Below are 17,735 nucleotides of genomic sequence, written 5' to 3'. Positions count from 1 at the left end.
TTAGTTATGGTTTCAGGAAATGTTCATGTTTTGGCTTCAAATACCTGCAGGCAGAGCAGTGAAGTTTTGGTTAAGAAAACAACTGCTCTGCGTGCTTTAAAAGCTGCAGCAATATCTCGCTAAATCACAATAAGGAGATATTATTTACAAAAAGCACTGATGGGAGAGATTTATTTTTTGGGGGTGTTGAGTTTAAATATCAAGAGTCTCTCCAGAACCGCAGACCTCACTTTTAAGAAAAAGTACAAACATATTAGCATCAAAATATACTAAGTACCAAGTGTGAAAGTACTCCGTTTGCAGAATGTCCTATTTCAGAGTCACACAAAATATTTTAACTGGATTGATGCATTTTGATGCTGCAGCTGGTAAAGGTGGAGCTTCTTTTTTTTAAAGAGCTTCATTTACTGCTGTGTAGCTTAATCTGAGAATATGTCATAATTTATTAGTTGCTTCATATTTTGTCTTGTTCCCATAGTGAAAAGTATCCAGCTGTCAACCACATAAGTGGAGTAGAAGTAGGATAAAATGTGTGATATGTAAGTACATGTGCTTAGTTACTTTCCACCACTCATAACTCCAGTGTGTGAGAAAAATGAGAAGTAAAGTGTGAGACACAGCAGTTAATATTCATTTTTCTTTATTTACATCTTTGGTTTGACCTCAGTTTGTACTTGGCTACTATTAAACAATGTAGAGTTTATGTATTTCTGCCAAAGGACACAAGCATGTTCATGAAACCTGTAAGTGACCTGCTGCTGAGTGAAACGCCTCTCTCATCTAGACAAGTCATTGCATCATTTGTTCACCTTAAAATTAAAAAGCAAAAACATGAAGTTTGAGTTTAGCAGCCAGCGGCAATCCCCAGTTTAAGCTCCCTCGTGGCCAACAGAAGGAATCAGCTCACCAGACCTCTTTCTCATCCAACAATTTGACATTTTCATGGTAAGAAAAGCACAGGTGCATTTAATAACATTACTAATATCTGCATTACATTCAGGTGAGATCCTGGTATTGAGCATGCCTGCTCACTGGAATAGCTTACTGGCACATTTAATGGACGTGAGCCGTTGTTAATGTTATCAGTCTCTCCTGCACTTTTCCTTCTAGGGCAAGTCAAAACGTCTGCTGTGAAAGGAAGTCAATGGTCAAATTTAAAGCCACAAGCATCAGTGAGCGGGATTCAGGATTCACAAGGCTGAGCAAAGTCACCGCTGCTGGTTTAGTATGTCTAAAGAAGAGGTGAGTCAGATCACACACATGCTTCATCATTACAGTGTATGCAGCATTACAATAATTGCACACTCAAAGTTTTGCCTTTTTCTTCACCCTTTATGGGACTTGAGCAAAACTTTCAGGGCTTGGTGCAAGATGTCTCCACACAAGGATCATGCTCACAATGTTATATGAACAGATTTTTTTTTTTTTTTTTTTAATGCGAAGAAAAGACTTTCCTGTTGTTAGTAGGGACGTTTTCATCTAAATGTGGTCTTAATTTCTTCTTGACTGCTCTAAGATGACTTGAGGTGTGGCCCCACCCTTTGCAAAATTCTTTGAAACAGAAAACTTCCTCTTCTGTCCAATGGTCATTTTTTTGGCTCATCTCTAAAAAACTGGTGTAAGAACAGTAAAATTTTTAAAAAAGAAAAAAAATCTAAAATAAAGTTAGCTTGTCATCAGATGATAGCTGTTGGGTTCAGAGGCTGCATTTTACACCCATTTCATTCCGCCTCTCCACACAGACTGTTGACCCGCTGTCCAAATGTGACTGGTCAATATCACTTGGACTACAAATGAAATCCAGAACACTTCCATTACCAAGTCTCTACAAAAATATTCTGCATACTAAATGCAGAATCTGTATGTAGAGATTAATTACAGTGCCACCATGTAGCCAATCAGACTCATATTTCATGGGAAGCATTCACACATCATTTCCAGTTATTGGACCCAGCTTCATGTTTCTAGCTCGTTCCAGCTCACGGCAATTTGAGCTGCAGCACAAGACAACAAATAATAAATAATGAACAAACAAATAAAAGGTCACACAGCTGTATTGACATCCTCTAATAAATGTGCAATAGAATTAGATATATGTGTGGAAAAGAAATTACAGAAAAATATTCACAATTGTGTTTCAAAACCTAGGATTAACACAAAGTACTCTATAAATATACAGTATAGGAAATAAAAAGAACTTAATAAATACACAGAGGAGTGAATACACTGTGTAAATAGTGTTAATTCGTATGATATTTACAGTGTAAGGCTCTGTTTAAGTCTCCTCATATCTTATTATGTACAGCACCATTGTGGCAAGCCAGATAACAAAAGGGAAACATTCGGTGGGTTGTTTCTGACTCCAAATTAATTCCAAATTAATCAAGACTGAAGGGAACAAATGTGACAGTGCATGGCAGAAAGAAATCATCTGTTCCATCTGCTACGCCAGGCTCTCCATCAGCTGAGCGTGTATCTCCTGAAAGCTCGGCCTCTGCTTGGCGTTCCTCCTCCAGCAGCTCAGCATTAGATCGTTGTAGACTCTGTCAGGACAACAGGGAGGCTTTGGCAGGTACACCTGGGAGCAAGACACCAAATATTAATGTGGGGTTAGATTTTAAAAGGGCTGTGAGTTGTATTTTTACTTGAAAACATTAAAAAAAAAAGCAAATTTGCAAGAAATTTAAAGCAAATTTGACACTGTGAGATACAGATGCCATGATATCGGGATACCACGAGCCAAACTATGATTGACCGCAAAAGTCTAATCCTGTGTGAAGCTCACCTGCTTGCCCTGATCCCTGAAGAACTCGCCTGTGTTTTCGATGACCTGCTCGTCAGAGAGCTGGGAGTAGGGCTGCTTCTTACACAGAGTCAGGATCTCCCAAAGAGTCACACCAAACGCCCACACGTCACTGGCCATGGTGAATTTACCCTGAGAAAACAGGAAACTTAATCCAAATTCAATCTAATATAGATTTAAAGGAAGAGTGAGTAGGATTTTGTGGCATATAATGACATCTAGCAGTGAAAATAGCCGATTGCAACCAGCTGAAACTTCTCCTGGTTAGAATTCCTACAGTGTTTTTATTGTCCAGGAGGTTTTTACCGGGAGCCAAATTATCTGCAGAGTTCTCTTACTCTCCGAAACAAACAGACGTGATATTCAAACAAATGAAAACACTGAATAAATCAGTTTAGCGAAAAACAGTTTTCTATGTCGCTGTTCGGCTCGTCAGAGAAGGGCCGTTAGCCAGTATCTGCTAATGTGCGCTCACCTTTTTTTCCTTTACGGCTGATATCTCCAACACTCAGCAACTCACACTTAGACTGATAAATAGCACTACAGGCAAGATGAAAAATAGCACTCACCAGTAGGATGCTTTCCCAGGACATCCAGCGAATGGGCAGGACGGCCCGGCCCTGGATCCTGTAGTAGTCCCCTCTATACAGGTTCCGACTCATGCCGAAATCAGCTATCTTTATGGTGTAGTTCTTACCCACCAGGCAGTTACGGGTCGCCAGATCACGGTGGACAAAATTGAGGGAGGACAAGTACTTCATACCAGATGCAATCTGAACAGCCATGCCGATTAGTTTACCGTAGCTGACGAGCAGAACAGACCACAAAGAAAGAGAGTACAAGTCAAAATTATAGCATATTTAGACAAGATGTGGTCTAGTTAGCTTTATACATATAGAGATAGAGATCATCATTACATTTTAATATCAACATACAGGCCTACCTGACCATACTCTTCCCCTCTTTTTCCTCCTGTTCTGTCTTCTCTTCATCGGTAGCCTCTTTCAGTCTGAGATCACAAAGGAACTGGTTCAGGTCTCCGTTTTCCATGTACTCAGTGATCATACACAGTGGGTCTGTGTCCACACATACTGCCAGCAGACGGACAATGTTGGGGTCCCTCAGGCGAGACATGATTCGGATCTCCTTCAGGAAGTCATTCCTGCAGCACAGCGGGGACAAATATTGTAATTTACTGCTTGACTGACGCTAGAGTGGTCTCGCTAAACCAGACCTTTCTCCCGAGTGCTGTGACAGAGAAAGGTCTGGCAGCGTGCATTGTCATTCTGATATAGGAGTTTTTCTCATAAAGTAAAATTATCTGGCTTGTTTGTAATGTTTGTAGACAAACATTATTTGATAATTGGTGTCCTGGAGGTGAAGCCTGACTCTACTTTAGCTCTGGGGGAACTCTGGGACTCATTAAAACCACAGATGATTTGCCAACTGTATGTAGCGCTAGCAGAGTGTTATTACGATGATATCACAGAGGTTTGTGTGAACTGGAACGGATCATTACAGTGGTGAAGTAAGTCACCGGCACATGCTGCTGCCAGAGTTGAAAGATTGGCAAATTAACTGCAACTGGCCATATAATAAAACAGATCAAAATTGAGAGTCCTGCAAGACTGAATCCGGGCTTTTCCAAGGTGCATTCACAAGTTATTTCACGCATCCGTTCAATTTCTGTCAAGCAGCACCTATGTCGTGCACCCTATCACAAATCAAACTAATGCATCATATACCTTGGTCAATTTTTGTCAAACAAAGTTAGCGCTCCCTTTTACCTTGCATTCTTGTTGGCGTCTTCCCGCAGCGTTTTCACAGCCACCAGCAGAGGTGACTCATTGTTTCCCTCTATAGACAAATCCTCATCCAAAAAGTCCTGCATGCCCTCTGCCTCACACAAGTGCACCTGTTTTAAAAAGCACTTTGTTAGTCCATCATCCTCTTGGCATCGCTTGAAACCATCTGTTTAACTCTGTTTAATACAAGTGTTGCCTATTTGTGAGCATGTACTGGAGAGTCACTGCTTTCACACTCATGCTTTTACCACACAGCTATAACTGTCATTCAATCTTAAAAATGGAAGCCATAAGGATACATCAGCATAACTTTGGTAAAGAGGGGGAGAGCAGCCCGATCAATCTAACATATTCAATCAATGCCAACAAACATTAGAGCTACAAAAGTGGATTTACCTCTCCAAACTGGCCCTCTCCCAGTTTCTCCTTGAAGGTGAGCTTGTGTCTGGGGAACTCTCTCATGGATGAATCAGTGCCAGTGAACAGAGTGATGGAGTGGGTGCTGCTGTCTGAAGACTCCTGGAGGCTAATGATGTCTGCCTCCGCATAGTGGGGGGCCCCGTCGGAGCCACTGGTCCCAAGGGTTCGACAGGTGCTCGGTCCTAATGTGGCACAGACACACATGTACAATACACACTACAGCAGCTATAGCCACATTATTTATTGCACTGTGCTCTTTACCATCTTACCCAGGTGTTCAGTGGACTGAGCAAACTCGGGTAGTTTCCTGATGAGGCGTGAGGGCTCCTGGTAGTCGGAGCAGAGAGGGAAGATTCTCTCATAGGTGGAGTTGGAGGTGGAGCCACTGTCACTGGACAGGGAGGAGTGGTGGGAGGAGAAGGCCTGCGTCTGCACCGCAAGGCGAGCTGTGAGTTCATCATCCAGCAGGCGACGAGATGCCTGAGGGAGTTAAGTGTGTGAGATCACATGACAAAAAATAACACCCATTAAAATCAAACAGTTCACAAGACACATAATGTACCGCGGGGATTTACATCTATGGAAACGCATTTCCATCTGTGTAATTAATTCTAAGTCATTATAATGAGAAACTTTCTTTAAAATAATGAGTTAGAAAATAAAAATAACGAGAGCTCTCTGAAAAATAATGACTTTGTACCTTAAAATAATAAATAAGTATGATTAATTTTCAGAAGGTTTCTCATAATTTTGAGATCATAACTTTTTTTTTGTGATATATACTCATTATTTTGAGAAATTTCTCATTATTTCGAGATACAAACTTTTTTTTTTTTTTTAGAAAAATTCTCATTATTTTGGGAAATGGTCTTTTTATTTTTAGAAAGGTTCTCATCATTTTGAGAACATTTTCTAATAACTTCGAGAGAATGTCTCATTATTTTAAGACACTTACACATTATTTTGAATTATTTGAGAACGTTTCTCATTATTTTATTGATACTAAATCATAATTTAGAGGAGGTTTCACATTATTCTGAAAAAATTCTCATTATTTTGAGATATAAATTCATTATTTTGATCAATTCCTCATTAGTGCCAAAACAAAACCCAGACCACTTACTGATTTTTTTTAATCACATGTATATTCTCTACATTGCATGAATTTTAAGGGAAACAAAATATTGCAAAACATTTGTAAAAATAGAAGTGTGTATCAGATGCATCATATGGGCTACAGTCCTTTCTTTCTTATTTTTAAATATAGTGGGAGCTTGCAAATTAGGGTCAGATTTCCCTCTTCTTTGTGAATAACTGAGAGTGAACTACTAATAATCAGACAAGGACACGGTCTGATCAACAATTAGTAGACAGTACATAAAGTCAGTTCAAACAGATTTAAAAAAAAAGGAAGAAACAGTTATCTTTTCACCTTCTCAAGCATCTTTTGCCAGACCTGCCTCCACAGGATGATGACTATGATAGCCAATAGGATAGCGATGATAGCCACCAAGCAGCCAATCAGAATCCTGGTATTGCTGTCGTCCACTTTATGAGTAGGATCATCTGCTAACACACCAGATGAGAGTTGTGAGTTGAGGTGGATTTGATTTAATCCATCACAGCTCGAGTTCCTATCACTGTACATCCCATGATAATTATAAGCTCATCACATAATCCCCATCATGTTTCATGTCAACTACAGTAAGAATGACATTTATTTCAATGGGTGATTCCCAATGCTACCAGCAGGGGGCAACATTTAACCAGAAAACAATTTAGTTACACCATTTTTGAAAATGCGATTACCTGCCCCCTTAGGCCGAAATAAATCACTATGAAGCCCATCAAAGTAAGATGAGGACAACAAACCAATCCTGTTTAAGAAAATTCATAAATGAATGATCTTCCAAATATAAACACTATTTTGATTATGTTGACTGAAGATTACACTCGACCCGTGCTCTGTTTACCACCACATCACGTCCCAGCAGCCATATATCAAACCAGTCTGCACTCTCATTTGTCTCCACTGCACCACAGTCACTTCACTTAAATTACAACCACTACTTAAAGAAAAAAATCATAAAGGGTGTAATTACTGACCTGGCAGTGTGTTTGTGGGGTGTCCGTGTTTACGAGGAGTCAGAGACGTGTTGTACACTGCTGAGCCTGTGTTGAGAAAAAAAGACAAGGAAGGACAAAGCTGAAGGACATAAGATCAGACAGAGGGTATCGAGCAGTAAACACTTCACGCCCAAAATTATGATTTGTTTATCAATTAATCACTATGTGTAATATTGAATTCATTAAGAAAAAACTGTGTTTTTCTCACATGCCTCGATGGAAAACAAAGAATCCAAAAATAGAGTAAATACTTGATGAAAATGGAATAAAAGGGATCCATGTTTTACAACAGCAAATTTATGTTAAAACATCTGTTTGCAAACTCCCATTTATCCAGTTGCATGCTCAGTACTTTCCAAACAAATTAATTTTCAATAAACCTAAAACACTTTTGCATAAACTGTCTCACACACAGAGGAGTAGAGCCCATGATTTATCTATATTCAGTGGAAAGCACAAGCAGAATTAAAGCACACATGCATGCCAAGGCGCCCAATCTCAACATATTCTCAACAGTTTGTATGATACCCAACGAATTAGTGCGCCCCCCAAATAGTGTCATTTTGCAATTAACGTGAAGCTGTGTAGGTTAGTTTAAGGAAAAGAAACACTGATCCATCCTCCACCCTAACCTTTTGTGGATTTTTGATACTACTTCCATTTTTACTCACATTAGTGCACTGGTCATGTGATCGCAGCCATCCAGATTACATGGGTTACATATGAATTCTGGTGCATTAATTTTTGTAGGTATACCCACAAAAGGTGCATACAGAAGAGTTTTAAATAGTATGTTTTTTGGCAAAAATGTGTTTAGGAAGTACTGTGCACAGGACTGGATAAATGAGACTTTGATTGTAATGCACAAGTTGTGCAAAAGTTTATTAACACATGTTTTGATATAGTTTTGCTGTTTCACTTAAATTCATCAAAAATGTTCTCAATTTCTGGATTCTTTGTGCACCATGGAGTTGTGCAAGAAAAAGAAAGTTTTCTTCATTAATTATACCTAACATGTGGTGAGTGATTATTACATAAATAGTCATTTTGTAGGTAAAGTGTTCTTTCAAACAGTCAACATTGACATTGTATGGTAGCCCATTCAGATGGGAAATGTATTCAAACTAAAGTTTTTAAGTAGACCTGAAGATGACACCCACTGCAAATCCCATCTTACCAGACTGGAAGGCCACCTCACTGATCAGCATCCAAAGATCACTGAAGTGGAAACGGCATTTGATGGCGCTGGCTGTGCGGTCCCCGAGAGGCACGGTGATGAAACGGGCACTTTGGCTCATGCGGTCAACAGTGGGCCTGAAGGTCACTGGGTCAGTCTCCCAGTCCAATCCTGACCGAAAGTAACAGGTGGCCTGTCTGAACATCCTCACCCCTCGGCTAAACATGTTATTGCAGTGAACCTGTGGAGGTGGAGGGAGGATAAGTAACTGAGCTGTGTCTTGTAGCATAAATAGTCAATGATCCTGTTAATGTTTAGAAACAATTAGCATCTTTTCTCAACCTATGAACATGTTGACTAAACGGGAGGACAAAGGCTAAAAACAGTCAGGATGGAGGATCCAGGGGCAGGTGTAGTGATGACTCATCTGTCTTGCTGTGATGTGGCTGAAAGACATTATCTCTGATCTCATGCCACAGCACGTACCCATGACAAATAGGATAATTATACGAGGGAATGTAATTTTCCCACAGAGAGGCTATTTTGCACCAATTTATACATTTTATGTCTCAATAAAACTTGCAGCAGCTATAGATGATGGGTGCAGTTCAGCATAATGTTGGCTCAGCAAATTTAAAAATGTTCCACTTTTTCACTGTTAAGCTGTTTAGTGAAGTTCCAACTCCTCCTCACCTTCATGGAAGTGAAGTTTCGGACGTGGTCAAACTCAAATATCATCTCAACATAACCTTTGGGGAGGCTCTTGTTGTTCCAGCCCACGTAATCGTACCCTGGCCACATGCCGTATATGTGACTGTGGAGAAAGTCATCCAGACCCCAGGTGCCATCTGTCAGCTGGCCGAGGCCTTTTGTCAGTCTGGCGGGCGGATGGATGGAAGAGATCAAGACAGAAACCACAGGAATTTATTGAGGATTGCAGAGATTTTTTAAATTTATGACTGCTATTTCAGCTGAGAAAAAAATCACGTCTTAAATCAGTTTTGGAGAAAATTACGGGGTAAGCAAAAAACGATAATAATGCTTGAGATAAGTCTTAATTGTGCCAGTAAAATTCAGACCTGTCAGCTGATGCTCCATCATACACAGAGTCATTAAAGTAGACATCCAGGCCTCTGTAGATCATTTGGTGCCCATCTGGAATGCTATAAGACATCAGGCCGTCTACAGGAGGCAGGTCAAAGGTCAAAGATTAGATTCGCTCACTGCATGCTGATAGGTCTATTATGGCAATAAAGTCAAAATGAAACTGGGAAGGTATAAAAAATGAATACAGACCTTAGCGATCATTAAAGTCCCCCTCCAGACAAGTTTTAAAGAAGGGGTGCTCAAAGTTTTGATGACTGAGTGCCATTTTACTGAGTCAGTACCAAGCATATCCTGCCTGTCCAGTGGGAATATTGTGCTGTTTTACTGCCTCACTGTTCTGCTAGAGCCAGAGCTAGAAATGAAGGCAGTACAGCACCGAATCAAGGTCTACATTATAGGGGCAGCAGGCAAGATGAGTTAATGGGTGGGACATTTTGATGGTGTGTTATGCACGTTACCCACCATGAAGATTTAAAAAGCAGCTAGCTGTTTGCAAATTGGCAAAAGCTCCTTACCCTCCCAGCAGAGAACAAGATTAGCCAGTACTGCCAGAGGCCGATGCTGTTGTGTTAAACTTTATACCCGTCATGCCTCTTTTCCTTCTGACAGCATACTATCTATAATCTGATGTGTAAAATGTAAAAATGCAATGGCGGTGAACTAACAGCAGGAACATTGATGACAGAACATTATTCCTGCGGCACTTGCTAGGTGCCAAGTTGCCTTGCTATCTGCCTGCTATTTGTAGGCAATCAGTCGCCTGGTTTTCTACAAGTTTTACGCTTGTTAGGTGGGAGCAGTTTGATGCAGTCTCTTGGAAATAAATGTAAGCTATTGAAAGTATTGGTAAACAGTGATGATGTAGCGCTTTTCTAGTCTTTCAACCCTTTAAAGTGCTTTTTTGACAACATGTCACATTCGCCCATTCACACACACTGTTGTGCTACACAGTAACTGATGGAACAGCCATCACTATCCTGCCCAAGGATACCTCAACATGTTGACTGGACAAGCCGGGGATCATACCACCAACTTTCTGATTAGAGGTCGACCTGCTCTACCTCTGAGCCACAGCTGCCCAAATTATTGATCATAAAGTACTGAATTGGATGCAAATTAGTAAAAATATAATACTGTGCATTTAATGAAGGGTTTAATGTGATAGTAATGGTTCTTGAGGGCTGCCATTGGCTTGGTGCCACACTTTGAGTAAGGTTTTCTAGTGTGTAAAAAATACTCTACTATGATTATGGCTTTGATTAAGGTGGTTATCCTACAATAACAGTTTAAAGGGACTGGCAAATAAACTGAAAAGAGGCTGGAGGCAGATCTACTCTTCCTCCCTCACTGAGAAGTTCTGAATCTGGCCTCTTGGCGCGCACACCGCCGCAGCTCGCGATAGGTTTCAGTTTCCGGTTTCTCCGGCGCTGCACGCGCTGTTTGACCGGTTCAAGAGCACTGTGCGTCAAAACGGATAGCTTCAGAGGAAACATGAGAGAGATTCAGCCATAAATGTTTAAGCCTCAGTCAGATCCTGACTCAGACATGGAGTCAGTTTTGCACCAAAATCGGCGACTAGCAGACGCCTCAAAATGGTAAGTGAAGTTAGCATCTTTTAATATTTTAGGTTGTGTGTTAGCTTGTTAGCGTGTAGGCTAACTGACGGTGGCGGATACAGTGTTAATGGTTCTGAAACCTACAATAATATTTGTTAAGGTGGGGTGTTTGGTAGCAGAAGGAAGCTCCAGGGTCGGTTTACATCCACAAACTGCACCCTCTACCATATTTGCTGTCCAAACTTTAACTATGCTCATGCTAACGCTGCTGTCTCTAGGCTAACTTTCTGGAAAGTCCTCTCTGCCCTCACGCTTGCCAACCTCGAGACCTCAAAAATAGGTTAGGTGGGATTAAAGTAATTAAAGAGGGGGGAGTATTCTGGTGACTTTTAAATAGTGAAAGTACATGGCAGCAGACTTATTATGTTCAATAATTGTAATTTGACTTTTAAATCTCTAACAAGAGTACAGAATAATTTGCCCCTCTGCTATATTCCTCAGTTGTTGTTCATTCATTTCCTTACACATTACTCGAGAGGATGCGGTAGTTTTACAAAATGCACTCCCCTTTCCTTTAAAACTGTGTGCAAGAAAGAGGAATTCTTCTCTCCAGGATGTTGGAAATTTGTCTGAGTATGTCTTTCCCTTAGCAGGCTACTTTCCATTTCTCTCTCAGTTTTTCAGTCACTGAGGATGAAGCATGAGCAGCTTTCTTCTCTGTTGTTGACCAGGTGAAAACAGTAAACTTTTATAGCTGAAGGGCTTACGCATGATGTACAGTGCCAGAAACATGTTGTGATAACAAAAAGGAAAGAAAAAAAGTATGAACATTTGTCAGGAATCAGGAGAAATATTGGAGAATTGTAACCCTTTGGGTAAACTGTGAGAAAGGAATGAAAAACTTAAGTCTACCAGGTTAAATTGGGATGGGTTGGTTTCAAGTTTCTCTGCCGGCATTGTCGTCTGATCTCCTGTTGATACATGTTTCAGACTGCCATTGTTTTTTGTATTAGTGACGTATATAATTGGCTTTCCTGGGCAACATTTGAATCTCAGATTTTAGGAAAGTGCTCCAGTGACAAACTTTGCACAGATACAAGTCAGTATAGTCAAGGTCAAACATTTCAGGGGACAGAAACAGAAGAAAACACATTTTTGAGTGTAGTGGGACATAAAAAAGATCAACTGCTAGCTGCTGATGGAACTAGATGAAGATGCTGCACTCTGTTTAATAAAAAGCAATGACTCACCCAGCCATTCGCAGCCGTAGAGCTCCACTCTCATGCACACGATCATGGAGTGGTCTGTCACAGGCATAAAGCGGACAAATCGGGCAATGATGGGAGGCTCCAGATCCTTCAGCACCACATCATATGCATTCCTGTTCCCCTCAATGACCTGGCACAGGAGACACACAGGACGCAAATAAGACTGACTGAGTGAAATGTGTCAGCATATATGTGGTTGTCAAATCAAACCTTGACAAATCTGTAAAGGATTTGGTTACCTTTTTCTTATGCCAGCACTACTGCTAATTTCTGAAATTCCCATGATCTCTGCTACTGTCTGCTGCTAAGATGTTAACTTTTTGTGCCTTCTTTTTGTCGTCTCTCACCAGTGGTGGAGAAAGTATTCATATTTATTGTAACATAAAGATGTAGTAAGTGTATTATACATGTATTAATAGAAAATGTCCCCTTGTCTAATTTAATTCACAAATTCAAAGTAGCTCACTGTTTGTAAGCTGCAATACTGTGATATACAAAGTCAGCCCAGTCTCTAAGGTCCTGCTGTCATGGCAGCTTTTGCTTCAGCCCTACACCTGCGTCTGACATAATTAAGATGTCCTGATAATGCACGGACTGAAATTGAATTATACATGTGCGTCTGGAATGAGAAACAATGAGAGGCAGTAATATCTGCTCACCTGCCTCCCCTTCCTATCATGCCATCCCACCCAGTTGCTCCCATCGCGGCTGTACTTGATCCTGTATCGCTGGGCGAACTCATTACCCATGCCGTCAGCGTGACGACCTTGGGTGCCCACCAGTGTGATGAAATGCAGTGAACGCAGGTCCACCTGGAGATACTCTTTGAGGCCGTCCGGCTCTGACATGATGTCAGGACACCAGGCCCCATCACCATCTCCGTTGTCTAAGTCAAGTCTGAAGAGGGGGAAGAAATAAGAGAGCAAGCAGTGAGAGATGTGAAAGGCAAAGAGGTCACATAGAGATGAGACGAGCAATGAAGAGGTAGAAAGAAATGTTAAAGACATGAGCAGAGGTTAGGAGAAGAAAATTGAATCAGTATAAACTAATGGAAAATGAGTTAATTTATCTGCTATGTCTGATTCATATTTGCATGAGAACATCTTTGGTTGCTTCGTATTGCCATAGGACATATTGTAAAAAAGGTACTATTATTATTCAACATGTAAAGTATGCAAAGTTTCACCCCTGATTCTTGACCTTGGAAACAGCAGTTATCCAAACAATCTGACCTCAGGTCTGATTGAAAATAACAATTTAACATCTACAGAACAAGCTCAATTTGATGACGAAGATCACGTGATTGGATTGAAAGCTTCAGAACAGGTACTAAATGGACCTTGAGGTCAGATTGTTTTGTTAGATTCCATGCATGCTGTTTTCAGGACCATGCAACAGAATTGCATGGTGAAAATGAGACCTAAAGGGAATCGGTCTAAATGTTGATTGAGTCATTATTCTATAGCTATTACATATGATAAGTCAAAGCAAAAACTTGTCTATTTCCACTTTATAAGATACAGAGAAAAAAAGTGTCATCAAAACGTGCCTGCCAAATCTTGCAGCAGTTGACTCAGACCACTGACTGGAGGCGGAGATGTCCTCGTCCTGAATCTGCCCGCCGGTCATACCCAGAGGATATCGACACATTTCTACAAACACATGAAGCATCATTGACACACATGCTGCTCACGTTATGAATATGCTTGTGTGTGTGTGCCTGCATGCTTCCACATGAGAGTTCATCCTTTTCGTGTACATGCAGGATGTGAGGAAAGTGGTCAGCTCCCCCCCATCCCCCCACCTCCAAGTCCCCTTCCTGCAGCCCTGCAAGGCCTCAAAAGCCAAACAGAGGCATCACTGTGTAGGTGCCAGTCTAAGCAAAATGAGACGGGAGTGGCCTCTGAGCTGCCTGCTCTTCATTTTTCATAATCTGTCCCAGAGCCACGTGAGCGACATTTTTGAGTTTGAAAGCACTGGCATCTGCTAGGCATTAAGTCTTATGTAATAAAAATAAGTTTGGCAGCAACAGATGCCACATTATGTTTTAATATAATCCAGTGACCATACTTTACATCTGCTTTTACCAGCGTGTCTCTGTTTATTTGAACCATCTCTGCCTGGCAATTAAGGGACGTCTGTGTTTTATTCACCTTCCCACACTGAACGCGTGACATGTTCTTTGAGAGAGCACCAGGACAAATAAGCCTTTTACTGTGAAAATATTCCAAGTGGGAGAGTCAAATGGGTGCATGTGTGTGTGTGAGCGAGAGTGTATGTAAGTGTGTGTGTTACCTACAACTACGCCTACAAATTTTCTAACTTTTTTTTTTTTTCTTTTTTCCACCAATGCCCCCTGCTTGTGAAAGGCCTGCCTGTTCGGAGGATATTTGCTGTCTGACCATTAGGTAAACCACATGCACACACACTCATACATACATACATACACACACACACACAAAATTCTTGCATCCTAAGCCCACCCACCTAAAATTGCTTTCCTTCTCCATCTTGTCAACATGCCTATCCCTCAGGAGTATGAGGAGGTTATTTTGGGCTTACATATCCAAACTGACTTGCTCATACTTCAATACACATCAGAAACTAAACTTTCATAAAATTGAAATCATATTGTTGATTGTCTGACTCGCCCATGAGTTTATATTCAGTATCTTTTTCATAAATTTACTTTAATTTTTCTACTATCTAATATCTACTTCTATATTTTTGTTCTGGAGTGATGCAGTACTTCGCCTTAATTTTAATTTTCTCTTTAAGAAAAAATGTGTACTGCAGGTTGCAGCCAGCTTAAAATTCTTCTAATTAGAGTTCCTTTGATGTTAATTGTTCAGTAGGTTTTTACTGGTAGCCGAATTATTCACAGAGGTCTCTTCCTCTCTAAAACAAATGGACCAGGTGATTAAAACCAGCAAAAACACTGAATAAAGCAGTTCCATTTACAAATCAGTGTTTCTCCGATGCTATTTGGCATGTTGGTGACGGGCTGCTAGCCCAGCACCTGCTGATGTGTGCTCACCTTTTTTCTGATCCAGATGTTGAGAAGCTTTTTATTGAATTATCCGCAGAGGACTCTTCTTCTCCAAAACAATCACACCCGGGCATTTAAATTGGCAAAAACACTCAAGAAATCAGTTTTACATTACAAATCACTGTTTCTCAGAGGGGCTTCTAACTACAGTGACCTAAGTCCAATGTTTGGTTTGTACGCTCTGGGCTTCTGTAGAAACATGGTGGTGAAACATTGTGATTTCCATAGATATAAACAGTCCATTCTAAGGTAACGAAAACACAACAGTTCAACAGTTCAGGTGATTATACACAAAATAAACAAACTTATTATCTTTCATTTCTGCCAATATAGTTCCTTAAGTCCTACACTCTGGATCCTATTTTTATTGGATGTTGAATGGATGCACCAAAAACCAAGGCAAATTCCTCTTAAATAGAAACCTACTTGGTGATAAATTTGATTCTGTTTCTGATTTTAAATCCCTACTTGCTCTGAGAAAGATAGATGTCTACTGTACTATACCTGGGTTGACTTGAGATCGTACAGTGGCAGCAGCCAGCAGGAGAAAGAAAACATGGTGTGAGATCGGTTGAACCTTCATGACCTTCATCTCTTCTCAAGTAGCTGCACACCTGAAAAGTTGTAGATCAGAGGCTGAGATTAGGCGTACAATTTAGACATTAACATAAAATGTAATCTGCTGAAAGATATTATTTGGGTTTTTATATATCAACTAATTCTCCAAAGCACATTCTGTGTTTTCAGTGTATATGTTTGGATTTAGGAGTCAAAGGTTTTATTTTCCACAAGAATTTCAATATTAGAATAACAAAAAAATTTGAAAAAATAAATATAAAGGATAAAAATTCAGAGATAAAACATTTAAAATATATGTCACATTGTAAGTTACATTTCAGGATTGTACAAATAGTTCTATAGAGCTGAACAGTCCTAAAAGCCTCTGCAGTGGTAAAAGCACACACAGTCCTCCTTGTGAGTGTGGCTCTCTCCCACCACAGTACCTGCATTTTATTTACCTTGCAAAAGCGCTGTGAGGGTCTCGGTGCCCCTAACGCACTCCACGACAACTTAGACCAGTGTTCACAGCAAGGTTAATATAGTTAACTAAAACTAAACTAAAACTATGTGTGAACTGAAATAAAAAATAAAATGAGACTTCATTACAAAACAGAATCTAACAAAAACGATATTGTGCAAGCCACTTAAAAAACTAACTAAAATCAAATGAAGAATATACAGGAAATGCCTTCAGCTTAAGTCTTTGTCAATCCGGTCAAATGTGTCAACAACACAACAGGTATGAAGAGGCACTGGTGCATGTGCGTACTGACACATGGATGTCTACATGACTGTAAGTCAACTGCCTTCAGACAGTATCGTGTTTGTATTTTAATACTTATTCTGAACTTCTTAAATCCTACCCCTCATAAATACCCTCCATATCAATAATAAAGACAAACTAACTCTGAAACTAATAAATAATAAAATAAAACTAAACATTTCTGAATAGCAAAAACTAACTGAAATGAGCAAACCTGCGCTGGAAACTAAACTGAATTGTAAACAGAAAATTAAAAACATAGCAAAACAAACAAAAAACTGCTGAAAAAGACAAAATTATAATAATTCGAGATCACAAATTGCACTTACAGTCTTTCACGTGGTCTTTCCACCAAGCAAAAGGACAGTGTCGTTCTGTGTCAGTGTGATGTGTATTTATAGTTTTACTGTAGTGCATTATAAGTAAAAACCCATGTCTGTAATGCATTTTTCAGTACAGTTTCCACTTCTGGAGAGCTGAATTGATGATCACTAACAGACTTTTGAGTGGAATAAGTTTTTTCTGAGGTACAGATTAAAACACAGTGCAAAAAAAGCCCAAATATCAGACCTTTCCTCACCTGAAATGTTACAGATAGACCTTTTTCTTATCATTACGCCAATTTTAAAGTTGTATATTGAATATTTCTGTATGATGTCCCTCTCTATACCGAGATGAAGTGACACAAACTTCCTTCGAAGTTAATGTGCACACAGGGGTTAATACCCACATAAGAGAAAAATATGGATTTGACTTACTTTTGCAAGTTCTTCTCTTGTTATTATGAAACCATCTGTCTGCGAGAATATTCCACTACTACCGTGAGATGATGCGTTCAACACTGCAAGTCGCTGACCTCTTCTTCCTCCACAGGACTTTCTGGGAATGAGAGAGAGAGAGAGGGAGAGAGGAAACGGAGGCTGATGTAAGACTCCTTCTGGCTGCAGGAAAGAAACAGAGAAAATAACACGCTTTGGATTTTGAGGTGAGGCCAAAATCCCAGAATTCCACCTGATCCACAAATGGTTTCAATTATGGTCCACAGAGGCAGCTGAGTGCAGCAGTATCTGGCAGCTTCCACACAGAGCTACTGACAAAA

At 40.1% G+C, this 17,735-nt stretch overlaps 1 protein-coding gene across 1 annotated transcript; it reads right to left on the bottom strand.

The window, feature by feature from the left end:
• Nucleotides 1–1,602: 1,602 nt before the first annotated feature.
• LOC121951435 (discoidin domain-containing receptor 2-like) lies at nucleotides 1,603–15,918 on the bottom strand. The gene is made up of 16 exons (XM_042497757.1): nucleotides 15,817–15,918; nucleotides 13,813–13,915; nucleotides 12,923–13,160; nucleotides 12,246–12,393; nucleotides 9,412–9,514; nucleotides 9,026–9,209; nucleotides 8,333–8,573; nucleotides 7,135–7,200; nucleotides 6,461–6,594; nucleotides 5,298–5,508; nucleotides 5,005–5,210; nucleotides 4,591–4,718; nucleotides 3,747–3,965; nucleotides 3,373–3,607; nucleotides 2,786–2,935; nucleotides 1,603–2,578 (listed from the first exon to the last, which is right to left on the bottom strand). Exons 1-16 carry the CDS (start codon nucleotides 15,902–15,904, stop codon nucleotides 2,444–2,446), a joined length of 2,589 nt encoding a protein of 862 aa, XP_042353691.1. The 5' UTR covers nucleotides 15,905–15,918; the 3' UTR covers nucleotides 1,603–2,443.
• Nucleotides 15,919–17,735: the final 1,817 nt, after the last annotated feature.

The sequence above is a fragment of the Plectropomus leopardus genome, chromosome 12, assembly GCF_008729295.1.
Source record: "Plectropomus leopardus isolate mb chromosome 12, YSFRI_Pleo_2.0, whole genome shotgun sequence".
NCBI classification, from domain to species: Eukaryota; Metazoa; Chordata; class Actinopteri; order Perciformes; family Serranidae; genus Plectropomus; species Plectropomus leopardus.
This window is presented reverse-complemented; position numbering and strand designations above follow the sequence as displayed.